At 40.1% G+C, this 21,927-nt stretch overlaps 1 protein-coding gene across 4 annotated transcripts in view; it reads left to right on the top strand.

Annotated features, from left to right (window-relative positions):
* The window catches only part of PLCE1 (phospholipase C epsilon 1), a 333,975-nt gene that overhangs the window by 261,950 nt on the left and 50,098 nt on the right, over positions 1–21,927 (top strand). For all 4 annotated transcript variants that reach the window (XM_079138532.1, XM_079138533.1, XM_079138530.1 and 1 more), the window contains exons 12-19: positions 1,432–1,554; positions 1,643–1,779; positions 3,832–4,070; positions 5,765–5,826; positions 5,905–6,070; positions 9,235–9,342; positions 10,710–10,826; positions 12,175–12,333. In XM_079138532.1, coding sequence (XP_078994658.1) covers positions 1,432–1,554; positions 1,643–1,779; positions 3,832–4,070; positions 5,765–5,826; positions 5,905–6,070; positions 9,235–9,342; positions 10,710–10,826; positions 12,175–12,333 — 1,111 coding nt within the window. The remainder of the gene's footprint in view (positions 1–1,431; positions 1,555–1,642; positions 1,780–3,831; positions 4,071–5,764; positions 5,827–5,904; positions 6,071–9,234; positions 9,343–10,709; positions 10,827–12,174; positions 12,334–21,927) is intronic.

The following is a 21,927-nucleotide window of genomic DNA, read 5'->3' as shown; positions in this document are numbered from 1 at the left end:
AAATTTAAGTCTATAACAAAACTGAAAGTTAACAAAGTTGGTTTTCTTTACAGTATATTTTCAGCCTAGGCAGGATCCTGGAAAAACAAAGTAGCCAAACAACCTTGATTAAATGGCTTTTCCCTTTACTTCAGTCACTCATGAGCAGAAAAACAATCTTTTGAAAGAGCCAAGACCACAGGGCCCACCCGCAGTAGACAGGGGTCCACGCCCACACAACTGTTCAAAAACAGAAAGAAAAAACAAAGCAAGAGAAGAAAATCAGCCAGAATGCTGTTAAAGGAGAAAGCAAGACTGAGCTCTAAGTCCAACAGGAGAGAGTAGACATAAGGCTTCCTAGAGTCAGGAGGAGATGAGTCCTACAGACAGGGGCTAAAACTAAGGAAGACAGGGAACTTATTTGTTTAAATGCCAATGATGAAGCCATAATTCTCCCCTTCCTGAACCTATATCTTATGCTCCCTGTTTCCCTGCCCTGTGGTGATTTTCAACACCTAGCCTGCACAGTACTGTAAATCTATCAATTGGTGGTGCTCTTCCAGTGAGGGAGGTGACCTTCAGCTCTCAACATAAACCAATTTTCCCTCACCAAACGTTGTTAGCAGGGTTGAGACTAGACTGGCTATTCATTATTATATTCTCTGTGCTTTCTTATATATTTGAAATATTTTCGAAAAAAATCCAATACAATAAAAAGAAAAAAAAAAAGATTCTGTTCATTGATTTGACTAAAAACCATTCTCAAAATATTTCAGTTTGCTATTCTATCAGGAAATCAGTAGAGAAAATTTAAAAGGTGAAACACAGAGACAGTTTTTGACTCCGTTGACTGACATTTTTATATTGAATGGATGCAGCCATGGCAGGTACAGATATAATCCTTGACAAATTTGGCTTCTTTCCATTCTTAATGTTTTTCTGACTCACATTTTCCATTAATATTAAAAACTCTTCCTTATTTTCATTGAACTGATTAAGAAAGGAAGAAAAGACATTGCTGTACCTAAAATATTCCTCTTAAGTGTTCTATAATTCAGATTATAGAAAAGAACGCATATTATTTCCCATGGATTGTGATTAATTCTGGACTCTTGTTTAAGTGACTTTTCTTCAGAATCACGGAACTTTGGAGTCCCCTCCGCATTGATCTGTTGTTCTAAAGAACTGTTTTGATTAGTAGAGGAATATTAACCTCAACATTGTGCCCTTATTAAATGGGATAGAAACATGATACGGTTTTGAGAGATGACATTTTATTTCCTCTTATATAATGTAGATCAAGGGAAGAAGAAAGTGAGGATGGGAAAACAGAATCAGCCTTGACTGACTTGCAATCCATCTTTTTGCTCATGTTGCTAATCAGAGAACATGTGTTAGGGCAAAGTGACTGGAGCATCCCAGTTTGCCCATGACGGCCATGTCTTTCTGCAGTGCCTGGAGCAGTAGCAGCTGGCATGGGCGAATCAAAGGAGGAATGAAGGGGTTCCAGAGCTTCATGGTTTCAGACAGTAACATGAGTTTTGTTGAATTTGTCGAGCTGTTCAAATCATTCAGGTACGGCCTCAAAGTCCTTCTTACTCTTTCTCAGGCACTCATTTTTATGACAATACCACATCAGAGTTGTTTTCTGTTCCTCACTCAGTGTAAGGAGCCGCAAGGACCTGAAGGATCTTTTCGATGTCTACTGTGTGCCCTGTAACCGGTCTGGCTCTGAGTCTGCCCCACTCTATACCAACCTGACAATTGAGGAGAACACCAGTGACCTTCAGCCTGACCTAGGTTTGTTTAAAACTTTAGGATATCCCTTTGAGAACTTTCTGTCTAAAAATCAAGGTCAGAGATCCAGTCACACAAACTCCCAGCCCTTCACACTGGATGTGTGGTTACCTGGAGTTTGGTGAAACTGAATTATTTCCCAAGGTCATTTGGGGCAGGTGCTATTGAAATGTTGGGCAAGGAAATTCATCCTTGTATGGTTCTGCCCATATGTTCCAGGATATTTAACCAATAGTGCCTTACAGCCAATCCAACAACCAAAAACCCTTTCCTGACCATTTCCAAATGTCTAAGAGGTGTATGGTCTGTCATAGTTGAGAAACACCTGGCTCTTTCCTACCTACAGGCACAGGGGTGCTCAAACCCAGGGCAGTAGTTGCCTGCTCTTTGACAAGGCTAGTCTTTGGTGACCACAGCACAGTACACCTATATGAACATCCAAGACGTTTTTCCTACTGTGTACACCACAGTGTCTCATTCTTCTATCCCACTCGCTATCATCACGATTCATGCTAATTTTTAGCCACCTGCCCATGTTAAGCCTGTTATTTTTCCCCCTGTTCTTGCTGGAACTGCAAATGCAAAGAAGTAAAAGAAAAAAAAAAAAAAAACTTTCTTTTTTTCATATGTCATCCTTAAGCTAAGAATTTACCTATTGTTCAAAATGTGCCTACCTATGGATTAGTCAAGTAACTGCACTTTTTAAAAAAAATCATTAAACTTCATTTTGTTTTTTAAGGTTATGGAAAAAATGAGCAGAATAAGAGTTTCCATATTTCAACCCCACATCCCTGTCCACACAGACTTTCCCCTATTAGTAGTACCTTGCATTAGTGATGTGTATTTGTTGCAATTGAGTTAATGTTGATACATTGTTAGTTACCAAAATCCATAGTTTATATTAGGAATCACTCTGTTGTACAGTCTTTGAGTTTCAACAAATATGTAATATGTATCCACCATAAGAGTATCATGCAGAATAATCTCACTACCCTGAAAATATCCTCTCTTCCATCTTTTCTTCCTCCTTTCCACCCTCCAATTCTTGGAAACTGCTGATTTTTTTACTGTCTCCATAATATTGCCTTTTCCAGAATGTTATATCATTAGAATCATATAGTATGTAGACTTTTCAAACTGGTTTCTTTCACTCAGCAAAGTGCATTTAAGTTTTCCCACGTTTTGTTGCCACCCGATAGCTCGTTTCTTTTCAAACTAGATAATATTGCAATTGTATGGAGGTACCACAGCTTGTTTAATCCATTAATTTACCGAAGAATATCTTGGTTGCTTCCAAGCTTTAGCAATTATGAACAAAGATGCTATAAATATTGGTATATAGGTTTGTTTGGATGTTAGTTTTGAAGTTGTTTGGGTACCAAATGACTAACAAAGCAATTGCTGGATCGTATGGTAAGTCTATGTTTAGGTCTATAAGTACCAGATTATCTTCTAAAATGGCTAAAATTAAAATAACTGGTGTGACTATGGACCAATTAGACCATTAGAACATTGCTGGTATCGATGTAAAATGGTGCAATCATATATTTTGGAAGGCAGTATGACATTTACTTTCTAAACTAAACATACTCTTTCCATACAACCTAGCAACTGTGCCCCTTGAACATGTATCCAAATAAATTAAAATTTTGTGTTCACACAAAAACCTACCTACAATTTTTTGTAGTTGTAATTTTAAAGTACAGAAGAACCATAATTTTAAGAATACATCTTTTGTCTCTACATAAAGAAAAATGTAGACGTAGTTATGCTCAAAACTGAACTCTGAATTGGCCTCCAGTGCCCATTGAATCTACACTTAGTCCTCATAGGATTTCAATATCATCATCCTAGCTCTGAGTTTTTTTTCTTATTTATTCATTGATTCGCTTTTTTATTCCCTCAACGACGTGAAGTCATTTATCAACACCGAGCCTGATTAATTAAGAGCGTCTCCAGTTTAATGAGTCCACAGCACCATTATCTGCAAAATGTACTTTGTGCAAGATGCTGGCTGAATAAAAAGCCCATGTTCTGGGGGTGGCTTTGTTTCAGATTTGTTGACCAGGAACGTCTCAGACTTGGGGTTGTTCATCAAGAGCAAACAGCAGCTCTCAGACAACCAGAGGCAGATATCAGATGCCATTGCTGCTGCCAGCATTGTGACTAATGGCACTGGGATCGAGAGCACCTCCCTGGGCATATTTGGGGTTGGCATCCTCCAGCTCAACGACTTCCTGGTGAACTGCCAAGGAGAGCACTGCACTTACGATGAGATCCTCAGCATCATCCAGGTGCGTGTGACTGTGCGTAACGCCTCGGACTTTTCCAATAATTTCCTGCTAAACGTTTACTCTTTCCGTGCTTCTTTCCAGAGGTTTCGCATCACAGACAGATTTGAGGGTTTTAAAAAAAAAATACCAAGTATATTAGTGTTTTTATTTAACATAGAATTAACATAGACCCCCACATACACTGTCTGTGACTCAGTAACTGTTAGGAGTCAGTATGTAATTCCTTCTTGTTTTTCTAGCGTATGCAACAGAATTAGTCTAGGTCTCCAACTTCTTTTCTCATTTCACAAATGTTTATTCGCACCTCCTATACTAGCTCTGTTCCAGGAGCTGGAAATATAGTAGTGAATGAGATCAGAGTTCTGGCCCTCAGTGTAGCATACATTCTAGTGGGTGAGGCAAACAGTAAACAAAAATAGAGTGTAGTTTCAGATAACATGAGTTATGGGGAAAATTCAGCAGAGTAAGGGATGGAGTCATGTGGGAAGGCTAAGGAGGAGTAAGCAAAGGCCACTACGGGGAGGTGGGCTTTGGACAGGGCCTAAATGAGTAAGTCATGTGAGGTTCTGAGGAAAGAGTGTTCCAAACAGGGAGCAGCAAGTCAAAGACTGAGGCAGGAGTGAGCTCCAGGTTTAAGGGGAATAACAAACAAGCTGATATAAGAGGAACTACATAAGCCAGGCAGAGAACGGCAGACATGATTTTTAAGTGGGTTTCCGGGAGCTGAATCATCTAGGCCTTTTAGGCCCTGGGAAGGAGGCTGACTTTAGTCCATGTGAAATGGAAAACCTTTGGAAATTTTTGAACAGGAGAGTAACATGATTTACGTTTTCAAGACGTCACTCTGGCTACATTGGAGAATAAACTACGCTGAAGAATAGAGGCAGAGACCTAATAGGAGACTACCCTCGTAGCCCAGGCCAGAGGGGGTGATGGCTTAAATGAGAGAGCAGCAGGAGAGAGGGCGGGGACACTGTTCAGTGTACTGCGTCACTTGCATCAGAATCATCCTTAGTGCATGGTTGGGAATCAGTGTATTAGCTATCCAGCAGACGGACTTGATCACTAAATATACGGGAGTACCCAGGCACAGTGGCACACACTTGTAATCCCAGCAACTCCGAAGGTTGAGGAAGGAGGATGGCAAATTCAAGGCCAGCCTCACCACCTTATCAAGACCCTGTCTCTAAAAAGCATGTAGCTCAGTGGTAAAGTGCCCTGAATTCCATTCCCAGTACCAAAAAAAAAAAAAAAAAATAGTGAGACTATTATCATGTTGTTGAGTGCCCACTGCAGTCTGAGTTCAGGTGTAGGACTATGCGAATTATCTCCTTTCACCTCCCACCTACTCAATGGTAGCTGCTATTATTATCCCCATTTTCACCTGGATAAACTGATGTGCTTTGTTTTCATATAAATCAGTCTTTTAAATTCTTTTCTCTTGCTCCCCTTTTTTCCCTTAAATAAATAAGCTTAGTATAATAAACTCACTTATAATAAATATTTTCTTTTGGACTGAAAAACTACATCTTACTGCTATATTACTAAATTAGTTCAAATATTTGGTTTAGATATTTCCTGATGAAAAAAGAACAAGTTTAAAAAATGATGTGGTGAGTTTTTTTTTCCCCCTCTTAGTTTCCTTTACCTAAATAACAACTTTTTTTTTTTTTTTTTTTTGGTATCCCATGCAGAAGTTTGAACCTAGCATCAATATGTGTCATCAGGGATTAATGTCATTTGAAGGATTTGCAAGGTAACTTTTAAAAGATCTTTGGCCCGTCATTTAAGAATATGCGTTGCTCTCAGTCTCAAGAAAATGTATTTCGTCTAGGTTTCTGATGGATAAAGATAATTTTGCCTCGAAAAATGATGAGTCGCAGGAGAACTTTAAAGAATTGCAGCTACCCCTCTCCTACTATTACATTGAATCTTCACACAATACCTACCTCACGGGCCATCAGCTCAAAGGAGAATCCTCGGTAGAACTCTACAGCCAGGTACTGAGAAAGCCACTTACAATGTGGTTTCCATTAAACCTTATTATTTATATAACCCCCAAGGTCACGAAAACCTGACCCCGGTTCCTTCAAAGAGCTTATAAACTAGGACATGTGAAACGTGAGGAGCCATGATGTGTGGGAAAACTGCCTATACATACAGCAGTTGTTTTCTTTACTTCTTTTTGTTTTGTTTTGTTTTCCTCTCTATCTATACTTAACCCTTATTCTAGGCACAAAAAAAAAAAAAAAAAAATTTGTTTGAGACTCAGTAGCTTTTAGATCCTAGCCTGACCTACTCCTACTAAAATTAGATTTTCCCATGGGAAAACTATCTAATCGTTTCACTAAATGCTAAATAAATCAATATATTGTAGTGGGAAACATAGTAGAAAATGCAACTTTCTTACGGAGCTAATCCCAAAATATTGTTTGTTTTGCTTTTTGCATTTTGTTAGACAATCAATCTGTCCCTATGGTAACCAACTTGAGGAAAAAAACTTTGCACAGACGGGAAGCACTGTCCCTCCACATTCCTGGGAATGTTCTATGAAAGAGTGAACCGTCTGGACTGGGAAAAGCACATCCTTTTGACCTACACATCCAGCTCTCAATGATCTGCATGTTGGTTGCCTGTCTGTTACATTGTCTACAACTTCCTCTTTTAAGCTGCCTGTTTTTTGAACTCCCACAAGAAGTTAATCAGAAAGGATCTAGACTAGGTCCAGGGAATATAAATGTGTGGTTGTGTACCTATGGGCCCAAGTTTGAAAATCATATCAGTATTGTTTACACAACCCCAGCAGCAATGAGTTTCCTTTGTTCTCCAGATTAGTCCAGAAATTCCTCATAGCAAGGGGTACATTTTTGTCCCAAAGCTTATCTAGATGAAATCTGTATTTTTTAACTGTTTTCTAATCGAACTTTATTGTGAAATGAAGACTCAGTGTCCTTAGGGTAGTGATTTTCAAAATAGAAGCCTGTTAAGGGGCCTCAGCTGCTAACACTGAGATGAGCAAACCACAAAGTGGGAATCCTGGTTACGCTGCCCTACTCCTTGAAGTGCTGCCCTTCTGTGTGCTTTCCGTGTTGGCCTTCCATTTACACAGATAATTCAAAATCAAAAGAAATTTGAAATCTATTGTTCTATCAGAAATAACTATATAAATATAATACATATATATGCACACATACACAGATAGGATATATGTGTGTATATATGATATACGTGTGCATGTGAATATGTGTATATACATGTATATGTATACAGAAATGAGGCATATGTGTACATATACATATATCCCATTTGTGTATCCATGTTGATACATACACACATGCAAGCTTGTGTACATATAACATATATAAGTACAAACATACTTATCTTTGCATATCTACACATTCATGTGTGTGTGTGTTGTGTGTGTGTGTGTATGTGTGTGTGTGTGTCTTCCTCCCAGGAAAATAAGCAAGGGTTAATGCCTTAGCTTTAATTCCTACTTTATTATTTGACTTCAGTTTTTAAACTCCTTAACATATCAAGTTGAGATTATCACAATTTTTGAATAAGGCACAAGAACACTTCAAATATACTCACAGATGTGATTAAACTAGTGTCAGATCCCTTTTACTTCGTTTTTAACCACTCTCCTTTCTTCCTCAGTCCTGCTAGTTACTTCCTATCATTTTTCTACAGGGCAGATGAAAAGTCAGAATAACCCCTGTTCTTCTTACCTGGAATTTCCAACCCTGGTCTTCCAGTTATACATGGAGGTTTTAAGGTCATGCAGCCTTTGGTAAAGACATTTAGTCTTTTCATGCTGAAAACCCATCCAATCTCTTGCCTGTTCCTGGACATTCTTCCCAGCCTGGCAGCGTCACCCCAGAGATGAAGCACCCTCATGTCCCACCTGCCATATTACAATCTTCAGCCCAAGACAGTGTACTTATAGATATACTACCTGTTGCCAGGAGCTGGTGACCTTGGGATTCCAGGCCACAGACTATGCTATTTAATGGGAAGAACCAAGCAAGTGTCTCACACAAAAATATTAAAATAAGTGGCACTCCACTCTCTGAATTTTGTTGCAGAAACTTTAGTGGCCACTAAACCCCAGTAATGGGTTTCTATCACATGGAAATAGTTATGTGGATTCTCAAATCAGTAGGTTCATTCATGGATATATCAGCTTCTTGATTTCGATTACCTTTCCATCATGTTATAATTGTTTAAGGTGAACTACAGATAGTCTTGGAGGAAGACGAGGAGGTTGCTCCAAATGGATGTAACAGAGCTCAAACCCAAGCACATGTGTTAGGATCCCTGCTTCCAGTTTTAGATCCAGGACAGACAATGGGTATCACTTCATCTGATTCATTGGTGGTGCTTCCTGCAGTACTTTGCTGAAGAGCTTGTGAGCCTGGGGGGCAAGCGTGCTAATTTATGCACCAATAATATATATATTATTGGTGCATTATTGTTGTACATAGTGGTGGAATTTATTGTTACATATTCATACATAAGTGTGCCAAAATTGATTAACTGGTATCTGCTGGGCATAGGGAAGAGGGGAATTTATTTCTTCTCTAGATGCTGTTTTGGGATTAGTCAAGCAAATCCTTGATAATTCCTTACTTCTACTCTCCTTACATGATACATTTTCATAGCAAAGATGTTTTCTCATTGCTAAATTTGGGTCTTAATGGAGAATATTTTATACAGACTGGCTTCGTATAAATGTTTAAGTCAACCCGGTAAGGATCGGTGGTCTTAATTTTTCTGGTCTGTGGCATCAGCGCCTTTACTTCCATTGAAGTCTAACCATATAGGGCCCTTGCCTGGCTCTCTAATTTCAAGATGTGCTGTTTGAAGGAATCAATGGGGGTTAAAAAAAAAGAAAAGAAAATGTTTTTGCTATCAAATTTTACCTGCCAACAATATTCAGCTCTGGTAAATGCTCCTTTCTACCTTAATCTGTTCTCTCCATTCCCCGAACCAGATTAATTGTGGACTTTGGACAAAATGCAATATTTCATTTAGATTTTATACCCTTCTATTTTATCCCTGAGTGCAAACACAGACTGATATGTAAACTATGTGCTAGGTTCAGTTTGAAGCTTCATCTCTAGGTGCTCATCTGGGGTGGATTCATTCATTACTCATACAGGTCCTCTTGCAAGGCTGTAGGAGCGTAGAGCTGGACTGCTGGGATGGAGATGATGGGATGCCCATTATTTATCATGGACATACACTGACAACCAAGATTCCCTTCAAGGTAATGCTTCAGCACTTCCTTCAAATAAAATCATGTAGAGAAATTGTCTTCATTTGCCAATCAAATTAGTCACTTTACCAAATTATATTTTAGATCAAGGATTCTTAGGCTGGATCTGAATGAATACTTCTCAAAAATGTTAGCAGTATTGTGCAGAGTGTGCACATGTTCGTCTTTATAGAATTTGATCTATAGCTCTTATTAACTCTTATTCAGCCAAAATTTATTATTATTTTATGGTAGTTAGAATGTAATGATATTATTGCAATTTTTCACAGTATAATGATATATAAAGGCAGGATCTGTCCTCTTGCTCTGGGGATTAAAGGTCAATTTTCCCTGGTATTCTGCTGACAAAAGCCAATATTGTGTGTTAGGACACAATTAAATAATTAATATTATAAAGTAATTAGAATTATATACACCTGGGAAGATGGTCATCTAAGAAGATTGGTCTCATGGGATTATTATTTCAAATTCTGGGTAGCATAGAGGGTCTTGGGCATTTAACATCACTTTTTTCTGGACTGTGGTCAGACTGGGAAGGAATATTATTATTTTCATCTTATATTCAGAGGTAGTAACTGAAATATATTTTCTCTGACTCATTTTCCTGTTCATCACTCTTAAAACTCTTGTACTGTATAGATGGGAAGATGAGTTGGTAACTATGTTTACAGACATATGTGAATAGATTTGGTATGTCTTATTGCCCCAAATAAATCAACTTCTTAAAGTATCTCATATTTGTTGTCTTTTACCTACAATATTCTCTCTATATCTCTGAATTGATTTGTTCAAATCAACATAATGATAGCTGTTGTAGTAGTATGGTAACAAGGCTCAAGATAAACAGTTTAATGTCATAAAATAGTCTGGTCTCTTGCTTAATTTGAAAAATCTTCAACCCTCCATATCTAGGGGTACCACATTCACAGATTCAATCAATCACAGATCATATATATTTGGTGAAGAAAATTGTGTCTTTACTGAATTTTTACAGACTTTTTTCTCTTTTCATAATTCCCTAAACAATACAGTATAACAACTATTTACATAGCATTTACACTCCATCAGGTACGATAAGTATTCCAGAGATTATTTGAAGTATCTGGGAGGATATGTGTAGATTCTATGCAAATACTACACCATTTTATATAAGAGACTAAAGTATCACAGATTTCAGTGTCTGTGGGGTCCTGGACTCAACCCTCTGCAGATACTGAGGGATAATTGTACATTTAAAAAGATAAAAATCACCTCTGGCCAGAGTCTGCTGAATGCAATTGAGATGCTTTCTGTCTGTGATATAGTGCCTTGCTTTCTGACCACCCCGGACAAATATCTGACTGTTTTGGCTCTCATAGGATGTGGTTGAGGCCATAGATCGCAGTGCCTTCATCAACTCTGACCTGCCAATCATCATATCCATTGAGAACCATTGTTCATTGCCTCAGCAACGAAAAATGGCAGAAATTTTCAAGGTGAGTCCCAACCACGAGACAGGATGGTATCTTGGCCCTTGTCTTGCTTGTCTTTGGGCTTTAAATGGGACATCTGGACTTTGGCCATGAAGCACATGCTACTAAGAGCCTATAGACCTGAGAAATGGGGTTTCCCTGGGAGCTTGGATCTCCTCTTGGATGGCCCCTCATTTCAGCTAGAGTGACATAAACATTGTTCTCTGACTTCTTCCAGAAAAACCTTAAGAGTTAAGAATAGACCAACTCTGCAACACCTCTAGTACCAAAAGTCAGGGATGCCAAGATGTCACCTGTCAGTTATTTGTGGAAAAACTGAAGTTATTTTAAGTCAAATCTTTTTGTGACCTATACTACAATTCAGGAATCCAAGTTAGCACAGGGTCTAGACTAGTCAGAAATGTTGTATATTAATAGACAGCCTTCCTTATAAAATGGAATTATAATGCAGACAGATTTAGCAGAGACATTCCATTAGACTTCCCCCCTCCTCCAATGACAGAATCATGTGTGGAAATATGGCTCTTAGTGGGAGGGAAGGGTATCAACAGAGGGAAATGTCCCCCAATAATAATGCTAACAAAATGTAAGCCTTTCATATTGTTTTGGCCCAAGATTTGATTTATTCCTTTTAAATAAAAAAATATATATATTAAGAATACAAATTGCCACATTTTCTACCCTCACTCCAGTTAGTCACCCTGTCTACCGTTTTTCCACCCACCTCCTGGAGGAGACCAGTGCTCAAGAATCTCTGTAAGAATGGTTTCTGCAGTTCTTGATCCTATGTGAGAGCAAATTTTCCCTAATACCTTTGTTTTCTTTTCTTTTCTTTTCTTTTTTTTTTTTTAGTTGTCAATGGGCCTTTATTTTTATTTATTTATATGTGGTACTGAGGATCGAACCCAGGGCCTCACACATGCTAGGCAAACATTCTGCCACTGGGCCATACCCTTAGCCTCCTCCCTATTACCTTCTGTCTTTGTTCTAACTTCCTGTTCCTTCCAAGGTTCCTAAACTTTTGACTTCTTATCCTCATTGGAACAGACCACATTCTACCATAGGCTCCAACTGAATCTGTTTTCTTCTTTCATCCATCAGACCCCAGAACATTTCCCTGAGTCTTAGAGCTGGCCCCAGCTGCAGAGTGACCTAGATCTCACTCTGTCCTGAATCCTCCCTTCCAGTAAGAAACTGTGAAGGGGAAATAAACAACTCCTTTCCTCGTTCCTCTTCCTGGGATTTTTAAAACAATTTGGCCAGCCTGAATTATCCAGTACATTTAGGAAATATAGACATATTTAACAAGCAGAGATAAGAGACCTGGTGTGTTTTCCTTTGTTCCTTTTAGACTGTGTTCGGAGAAAAGCTGGTGGCTAAATTCTTATTTGAGACTGATTTCTCAGATGACCCGATGCTTCCCTCACCTGACCAACTTAGGAGGAAAGTACTTCTTAAAAACAAGAAGCTAAAGGCCCATCAGACGCCAGTGGACATCTTAAAGCAAAAGGTACCCTCTTGTTAAGCAGAATATGAAAATGCTGTATGCTCAGAACAAAGAAATCAATGTCATTTGGACCTTTCCAATGCCCTACTGGGTAATCAGTTTTTGAACACTGAGTTCCCTTGAATGGTGTATTTGCTTTTTGACTTTCCATTTCATAAACCAATTCTCTCATCCACTCACCTGAATTTTTTATCTTGTGAAATTATTCCCACATAGAATGTACCACTGTTCTTTAATTTATTCTGTGTGGGATGAGAGAATTCTAGTGTGTCTCTAGAATCAGGCTTCAGAGCTATCAGTCCCAGGGATTGCGATAGTCCCCCTTTAGAGAGAGCCCCCTTTAGGAGAGCCTTTGGACTTGGGGTCTGTAGTAAAAGCCTAACATCCCTGTGATCCCAGTGTGTCATGGTGGCATGTTGACCTCAGGGTTCTTCCACTCCTGCCTCACCCACAGAGATCTGGGCCAAAGCCCCACAACCCAGCCTGTGGATCTGTTCAAAAGTTCAATTTCGGGACACTGGGTTCATAGGCCCAACTGCACCCATTTGCCCCACAGAGTAACAACTGCCAAAAAGAACTTGTCTGTTGGCCCTAAAACATTACTTTTGAAACTTAAAGCAACCAAGAGTTGCTGCGTGAATCAGCCCCACACAAGGGCAGGATTGCTGCAACACAAGAGGCAGGGTATTCAGAGCCCTAACTAGAGTGTAGCCTGGAGTTTTGATTTTCTCTGTGCCACTGCCTCCAAGCCCCCCAGACCTTTTCCAGTCCTGCTTTGGTGGTTTCCAGAGAACAGAGAATTCAGTACAATGAATTTGGAATCTACTCCTAGTTCATTAATACAAAATGTCAAGTCAAATGGAGTCAAGTGTCTAGTTGGATTTAGTTTAATAGTCAACTTGGCACAATCATCAATCCTTCTTAATTTGTAGACCTCACAACAGGCTCTGCGTTTAAAACCTGAAAGATATGAATGTGATGTTGCAGGAAAAAAAAAAAAAACTAGGTGGGAAGCTGAGATACAGAGTCCTAACCAGAGACTGTGTCACAGATCAGCCATGTGACCATGGGCCAGTTAATCTTTCTGTGCCTCCATTTCTTCCTCTGTAAAATGGGAATGTTATAGTAACTGGTCTTAAAGGACTCTTCCAACACTAAATTCTCATAGAATCTTTCCCAAGGTGAACTGTAGGACCTCTGTCAAAATTGCAGATCATTCTTGGAACATCTTATTATCCCACATTTCAGTATCCATTTCCAGGGTTTCTTACCATTCTGGATCATTATTGCTCCTCTGAGTGGTCCCTGGAGCATCCTGTTACCTGCTGGTCTAATAAACTCCAAGAAGTTCTCAGATCATTCCACTCACCCACAAGAGAGTCCAGACAGCCCAAAGTCCAGACTGAGCAAGGGATTTGTGTTATATTACCTCCTGACCTCAAGAAGCCCAGATTGTTTTAGATGCCCTCACAGTAGAAAAGGAAAAGGTGAGGCCAGAGGATGCGTCATCTTTAAACCTACACTTCCAAACCAGGTATGGTGGAACATGACTGTAATCCCAGTCAGGAGGCTGAGGCAGGAGGATCGCAAGTTCAAAGTCAGCCTGAGCAACTTAATGAGGCCCTAAACAACTTAGTGAGACCCTGTCTCAAAATAAAAAATAAAAAGAGCAGGGGATGTGACTCTGTGGTTAAGCGCCCCCTAGGTCTATCCCCTAGTACAAAAAAAAGAAAAGAAAAACCCTTACACTTCTGGGCACAAAAGTAAATGTGGCCAGAAAGGTCTCAAACCAGTCTATCCTAACAGATCACTACTGATCAGGATTTCCCTTATTGGAGTGACTTAAAATTATCATGGATCCTCTGGGCCTGTGGCCTTCAAATTCTTTTGCTCAAGTATCAAGTTTTGAGGGTTTTCAAGATGGCGGCCTAGAGGGTGGCTGCATTACGTGTTGCTCCAGAACTCAGGATTCAAGAGAGGAGATATTGAGACGCTTGGGACCAACTCAAAGTAGCCGGGTGACTCTCACCCCCTGGGGGGGCATCCCGGATGGGACGGGGGTCCCGGAACGCAGGAAACTTTGTGAAGTAGAACTGCCGGCGAGACGCCCCTCCCCCCGCTGGAGCGCCATAGAGGAGGCCGGTCGGCACAGCGCTGGGACTCGGAGCAGCCACTGGGGCTCCGGCGGCTGCCCGGGGGAGGAGAGGCGGGGAGAACTGTGTGGACTCAGGACACCGGGGCCTGCCCTGAGGAGGAGGAGAGGAGCGTGGCCACTTGGATTCGGAGAGACTGCGCCAGAGCTGCAGGCGGTTGCCAGAGGAGAAGCCGCGCGGCGAGCTGTTTGGAATCAGAACGACGCTTCTGAACCCCGGGGCCTGCCCTGAGGACGAGGAGGAAGAGGAGCAGCCGCTTGGATTCGGGCGACTATACGGGAACTACAGGCGGTTGCCAGAGAAGGGGCTGCGTGGCGAGCTGTTTGGACCCTGACCACTTCTGAACCCCGGGGCCTGCCCGGAGGAGTAGGAGAAGGAGGAGAAGGAGCACGGCGGGTCCTTTGGACTCGCAGTGACTGCATTAGCGCTCCAGGCGGCTGCTCAGAGGAGAAGGCGAGTGGTGAGTTGTTTGGACTTAAAGTGACAGCTCCTGAACACAGGGGGGCTGCCTGGAGGAGAAGCGTGGTGGGACGCTTGGTCTTGAGGGACCACACCAGAGCTCCGGGCGGTGGCCCAGAGGACCCGTGCAGCGGGTCACGTGGATTCAGAGCCACTCAGAGGGACTGCTCCTGAACACCCGGGGGGTTATCTGGAGAAGGAGGAGGAACGGGCAGGGTCACTTCGACTCGGAGTGATTGATTGCCCCGGGCTACGGGTGGTTGGTGGGAGGAGGAGGCACGAAGTGAGTTTCTTGGACTCCTAGTGACCGCACCGGCATACTGGGCAGCTGTCTGGAGGAAGAGGCCTGTGGCGGGTCTCTGGGACTCAGAGCGATTGTTCGGGGCCACAGGTGGCTGCTCAGAGGAGGGGCCACGCAGCCAGGCGATTAGGTGCAGAACAGGGTCCCAGGATCTAGGAGGCTTCTGGGTGGAAGAGCCGCACAGAGACAGGCTTAGGGCGGAGCGAAGGTTCCAGGCCTATGGGCAAATTCTCTGAGGAGGGGCAGCCTAAGGAGATTCATCTGCGAAGGGTGAGGCTCCCAGGCCCAGGAGGTAGGGCCGGGCCCCTGGAAACTTTGCAGAGGAAGGCAGCCCAGCCCAGGCAGTAGATGTAAATTGAGGGGAACCTCTAGGAGGAAACTGACCAGCGAGACCTCCCCACCGGGTGAGTCTTCCCTGCTGGGTGAGGTTTCCCACAAGGACGGTAAAACCAGAGGCTCAGGCCCAAACAGGCCTTGCCTCAGCCCACAGCCTAGGTCCCCTTTGGATGACCATTGGTCAACAAGTGGAGGCACCTCTGCCCACTAGCAGGGAATATACCCCACCTGAAGGCCACCACTCCTAGAGAGGCAGCTTCCTTGTGGAGCACCGCATTATCAACCTCCTCCAAGACTTCAGCCTACTGAAGGCTAAGAGGGGATATATATAGAAATCTTCAGGGTCATTGTAAATCAACAGAGGAAATCTGCACTATCTCAGCGGTCCACTGATATCTGAACAACATGAGAAAACAAGGAAAGAAAATGCTGCAAACAAATCTAGATGTTACATCAATAAAACCCAATGACAGCATGGCAGAAGAAATGACAGAAAAGGAGTTCAGAATGTACATAATTAAAATGATCAGAGAAGCAAACGAGGAGATGAAAGAGCAAATGCAAGCATTGAATGATGAGATGAAAGAGCAAATGCAAGCATTGATTGATCGCACCAATCGACAGTTAAAAGAGCAAATACAGGAAGCAAAAGATCATTTCAATAAAGAGTTAGAGATATTGAAAAAAAACCAAACAGAAATCCTTGACATGAAGGAAACAATAAACCAAATTAAGAACTCCATAGAAAGCATATCCAATAGGATAGAACACCTGGAAGACAGAACCTCAGACATTGAAGACAAAATATTTAACCTTGAAAACAAAGCTGAACAAACAGAGAAGATGATAAGAAATCATGAACAGAATCTACAAGAACTATGGGATATCATGAAAAGGCCAAATTTAAGAATTATTGGGATTGAGGAAGGCCTAGAGAAACAAGCCAAAGGAATGAACAACCTATTCAATGAAATAATATCAGAAAATTTCCCAAATCTGAAGAATGAAATGGAAAATCAAGTTCAAGAGGCTTACAGGACTCCAAATACACAAAATTACAACAGACCCACACCAAGGCACATTATAATGAAAATACCTAACATACAAAATAAAGACAGAATTTTAAAGGCTGTGAGAGAAAAGAACCAAATTACATTCAGGGGGAAACCAATACGCATATCAGCAGATTTTTCAATCCAGACCCTAAAAGCTAGAAGGTCCTGGAACAACATTTTTCAAGCCCTGAAAGAAAATGGATGCCAACCAAGAATCTTATACCCAGCAAAACTTACCTTCAAATTTGACGATGAAATAAAATCCTTCCATGATAAACAAAAGCTAAAAGAATTTACAAAAAGAAAGCCAGCATTACAGAACATTCTCAACAAAATATTCCATGAGGAAGAGATGAAAAACAAAGAAGCAAATCAGCAAAGGGAGGAATTATCCTAAAGGAATTGTCAAATAAAGGAGGAAACAAGTTGTGTCAAACAAATAAATAAACAAAATTTTAAAAATGAACCAAATGACCGGGAAACCAAATCATTTCTCTATAATAACCCTGAACGTTAATGGCCTGAATTCATCAATCAAAAGACATAGACTGGCAGACTGGATTAAAAAGAAAGATCCAACAATATGTTGCCTGCAAGAGACTCACCTCATAGAAAAAGATACCCATAGATTAAAGGTGAAAGGATGGGGAAAAACATACCATGCACATGGACTCAGCAAAAAAGCTGGAGTATCCATCCTCATTTCCGATAATGTGGACTTCAAGCCAAAGTTAGTCAGAAGGGATAAAGAAGGTTATTTCATACTGCTTAAGGGAAGCATAAATCAGCAAGATATAACAATCATAAACATCTATGCCCCAAACAGTGGCTCATCTATGTATGTCAAACAAATCCTTCTCAATTTCAGAAACCAAATAGACCACAACACAATAATACTAGGTGATTTTAACACGCCGCTCTCACCACTGGACAGATCTTCCAGACAAAAATTGAGCAAAGAAACCATAGATCTCAACAACACAATCAATAATTTAGACTTAACGGACATTTATAGAATATTCCATCCAACCAAGAGTGAATACACTTTCTTCTCAGCAGCACATGGATCCTTCTCTAAAATAGACCATATATTATGCCACAAAGCTAATGTTAGCAAATACAAGAAGATAGAGACACTAGCATGTATTCTATCAGATCATAATGGATTGAAGTTAGAAATAAATGAAAGAGTAAAACACAGAAACTATTCCAACATCTGGAGGTTAAACAATATGCTATTATATGATGAATGGATAACAGAAGATATTAAGAAGGAAATTAAAAAATTCTTAGAGGTAAATGAGAACAAAGAAACATCATATCAAAACCTCTGGGACACTATGAAAGCAGTACTTAGAGGGAAATTTATTTCATGGAGCGCATTTAATAAAAGAAGTAAAACTCAACAAATAAACAACCTAACACTACAGCTCAAAGCCTTAGAAAAAGAAGAACAGAACAGCACCAAAAGTAGTAGAAGACAGGAAATTGTTAAACTCAGAGCTGAAATCAATGAAATTGAAACAAAAGAAACAATACAAAAAATTGACAAAATAAATAGTTGGTTCTTCGAAAAAATAAACAAAATTGATAAACCTTTAGCCACACTAACAAAGAGAAGACGAGAGAAAACCCAAATCACTAAAATTCGGAATGAACAAGGAAATATCACTACAGACAGGATGGAAATACAAAACATAATTAGAAGCTATTTTGAAAATCTATACTCCAACAAAATAGAAAATTTCGAAGACATCAACAGGTTTCTAGAGACATATGAATTGCCTAAACTGAATGAGGAGGACATAAACAATTTAAATAGACCAATTTCAAGTACTGAAATAGAAGAAGTCATCAAAAGCCTACCAACAAAGAAAAGTCCGGGACCAGATGGGTTCTCAGCCGAGTTCTACAAAACCTTTAAGGAAGAGCTCATTCCAATACTTCTCAAAGTATTCCATAAAATAGAAGAGGAGGGAACCCTCCCAAACTCATTCTATGAAGCCAATATCACACTGATACCTAAACCAGACAGAGACTCATCAAGGAAAGAAAATTTCAGACCAATATCCTTAATGAACATCGACGCAAAAATTCTCAACAAAATTTTAGCAAATCGCATACAAAAACATATTAAAAAGATAGTGCACCATGATCAAGTGGGTTTCATCCCAGGGATGCAAGGTTGGTTCAACATCAGGAAATCAATAAACGTAATTCACCATATTAATAGACTTAAAGTCAAGAATCACATGATTATTTCAATAGACGCAGAAAAAGCATTTGATAAAATACAGCACCCCTTCATGCTCAAAACACTAGAACAAATAGGGATAGTGGGAACATTCCTTAATATTGTAAAGGCCATTTATGCTAAGCCCATGGCTAATATCATTCTAAATGGTGAAAAGCTGAAAGCATTCCCCCTAAAAACTGGAACAAGGCAGGGATGCCCTCTTTCACCACTTCTATTCAACATCGTTCTTGAGACTCTGGCCAGAGCAATTAGACAAACCAAAGAAATTAAAGGGATACGAATTGGAAAAGAAGAACTCAAACTATCCCTGTTCGCTGATGACATGATTATATATTTAGAGGAACCTGGAAATTCCACCAGAAAACTCTTAGAACTCATAAGTGATTTCAGTAAAGTAGCAGGTTACAAGATCAATGCCCATAAATCCAACGCATTTTTATACATAAGTGATGAATCTTCAGAAAGAGAAATTAGGAAAACTACCCCATTCACAATAGCCTCGAAAAAATAAAATACTTGGGAATCAATCTCACAAAAGAGGTGAAAGACCTCTACAATGAGAACTATACAACACTAAAGAAAGAAATTAAAGAACACCTTAGAAGATGGAAAGATCTTCCATGTTCTTGGATAGGAAGAATTAATATTGTCAAAATGGCCATACTACCTAAAGTGCTATACAAATTCAATGCAATTCCAATTAAAATCCCAATGACGTACCTTACAGAAATAGAGCAGGCAATTATGAAATTCATCTGGAAGAATAAGAAACCCAGAATAGCTAAAGCAATCCTTAGCAGGAAGAGTGAAACAGGGGGTATTGCAATACCAGATCTTCAACTCTACTACAAAGCAATAGTAACAAAAACGGCATGGTATTGGTACCAAAATAGAAAGGTAGATCAATGGTACAGAATAGAGGACACGGACACAAACCCAAATAAATACAATTTTCTCATACTAGACAAAGGGGCCAAAAATATGCAATGGAGAAAAGATAGCCTCTTCAACAAATGGTGCTGGGAGAATTGGAAATCCATATGCAACAGAATGAAACTAAACCCATATCTCTCACCATGCACGAAACTAAACTCAAAATGGATTAAGGACCTCGGAATCAGACCAGAGACCCTGCAGATTATAGAAGAAAAAGTAGGTCCAAATCTTCATCTTGTGGTCTAGGACCAGACTTCCTTAACAGGACTCCCATAGCACAAGAAATAAAAGCTAGAATCAACCACTGGGATAGATTCAAACTAAAAAGCTTTCTCTCAGCAAAGGAAACTATCAGCAATGCGAAGAAAGAGCCTACAGAGTGGGAGAATATCTTTGCCAATCATACTTCAGATAGAGCACTAATCTCCAGAATCTATAAAGAACTCAAAAAACTCTACTCCAAGAATTCAAACAGTCCAGTCAACAAATGGGCTAAGGAAATGAATAGACACTTCACAGAAGAAGATCTACAAGCAATCAACAAACATATGGAAAAATGTTCAACATCTCTAGTAATAAGAGAAATGCAAATCAAAACCACCCTAAGGTTCCATCTCACCCCAATTAGAATGGCGATTATCAAGAATACGAGCAACAACAGGTGTTGGCGAGGATGTGGGGAGAAAGGTACACTCATACACTGCTGGTGGGGCTGCAAATTAGTGCAGCCGCTATGGAAAGCAGTGTGGAGATTCCTTAGAAAACTTGGAATGGAACCACCATTTGACCCAGCTATCCCACTCCTTGGCCTATACCCAAAGGACTTAAAATCTGCATACTACAGAAATACAGCCACATCAATGTTCATAGCTGCTCAATTCACAATAGCCAGACTGTGGAACCAACCTAGATGCCCTTCAATTGATGAGTGGATAAAGAAACTGTGGTATATATATACTATGGAATATTACTCAGCCATAAAGAATGATAAAATTATGACATTTGCAGGCAAATGGATGAAATTGGAGAATATCATGCTAAGTGAGATAAGCCAATCTCAAAAAGCCAAAGGACGAATGATATCGCTAATAAGTGGAGGTTGACACATAATGGGGGGGAGGGAAGGGTTAGAGTTAGGGTTAGGGAGGGGGGCAAGTATAGAGGAAGGAACTACTGTATAGAGGGTAAAGAGGGGTGGGAGGGGTGGGGGGAAGGGAAAAAAATAACAGAATGAATCAAACAACATTGCTCTATGTAAATTTATGATTACACAAATGGTATGCCTTTACGCCATGTACAAACAGAGAAACAACATGTATCCCATTTGTTTACAATAAAAAAAAAAAAAGTATCAAGTTTTACAAACTATGTACTTCTCTCAATTATTTTTCTTTCTTCTCATGAGCTTTTATGACATTACATTTTTATCACAAGTTTAAACAGTTACAAAGGATTTATGTCTTAGCATTATTTATCATATATACACATATTTTTACATATATGCTTACACAAATATGATATACAAAATAACCCTCATTGTTGAACCAGTGGGTCTTATCAGATAGATTTATTTTCTGTCAGAAAAATATCTGAATTTGTTTTTAATTTCAAATAAGCATTGTATTATCATCCCTATGATAACCATCTTGACTTTGCATTTGAATTTTAAGACGGGAGAAAGACAGGAAGGAAGGAAGGGTCTGAGGGAGGGATGTAGAGTCTTAAATGTGTTCATGGCTCTGATGAAATAAGGTGCTCCCAACCCCCCAACCCCTCTGTTTCTCAGAACTTTCTCTCAGGAATGCTACCCTCTCAGGTGCCCCTTTCATTTCACCTCAGGCATTACACGGACATGGCTGGGGTGGTAAGACTTCAGCCTCTCTCATGTAAAACAGGAAAAGGTCACTGGTAAAAAAAAGAATAATCAACTATCTGCTTATTCTGCAGCAGATCTTTTTATGTGGTGGGGGGCAGAATACAGGGGATTGAACTACTGAACCACACCCTCAGCCCTTATTTTATTCTGAGACAGGGTCTCACTAAGTTGCTGAAGCTGGCCTCATTTGTGATCCTCCCTCCTCAGACTCCCAAGTCTCCGGG

This window comes from Sciurus vulgaris, assembly GCF_902686455.1.
Source record: "Sciurus vulgaris genome assembly, chromosome: 4".
In the NCBI taxonomy this organism is placed as follows: Eukaryota; Metazoa; Chordata; class Mammalia; order Rodentia; family Sciuridae; genus Sciurus; species Sciurus vulgaris.
The sequence above is the reverse complement of the archived record's forward strand: the minus strand, read 5'-3'. Positions and strand labels throughout refer to the sequence as shown.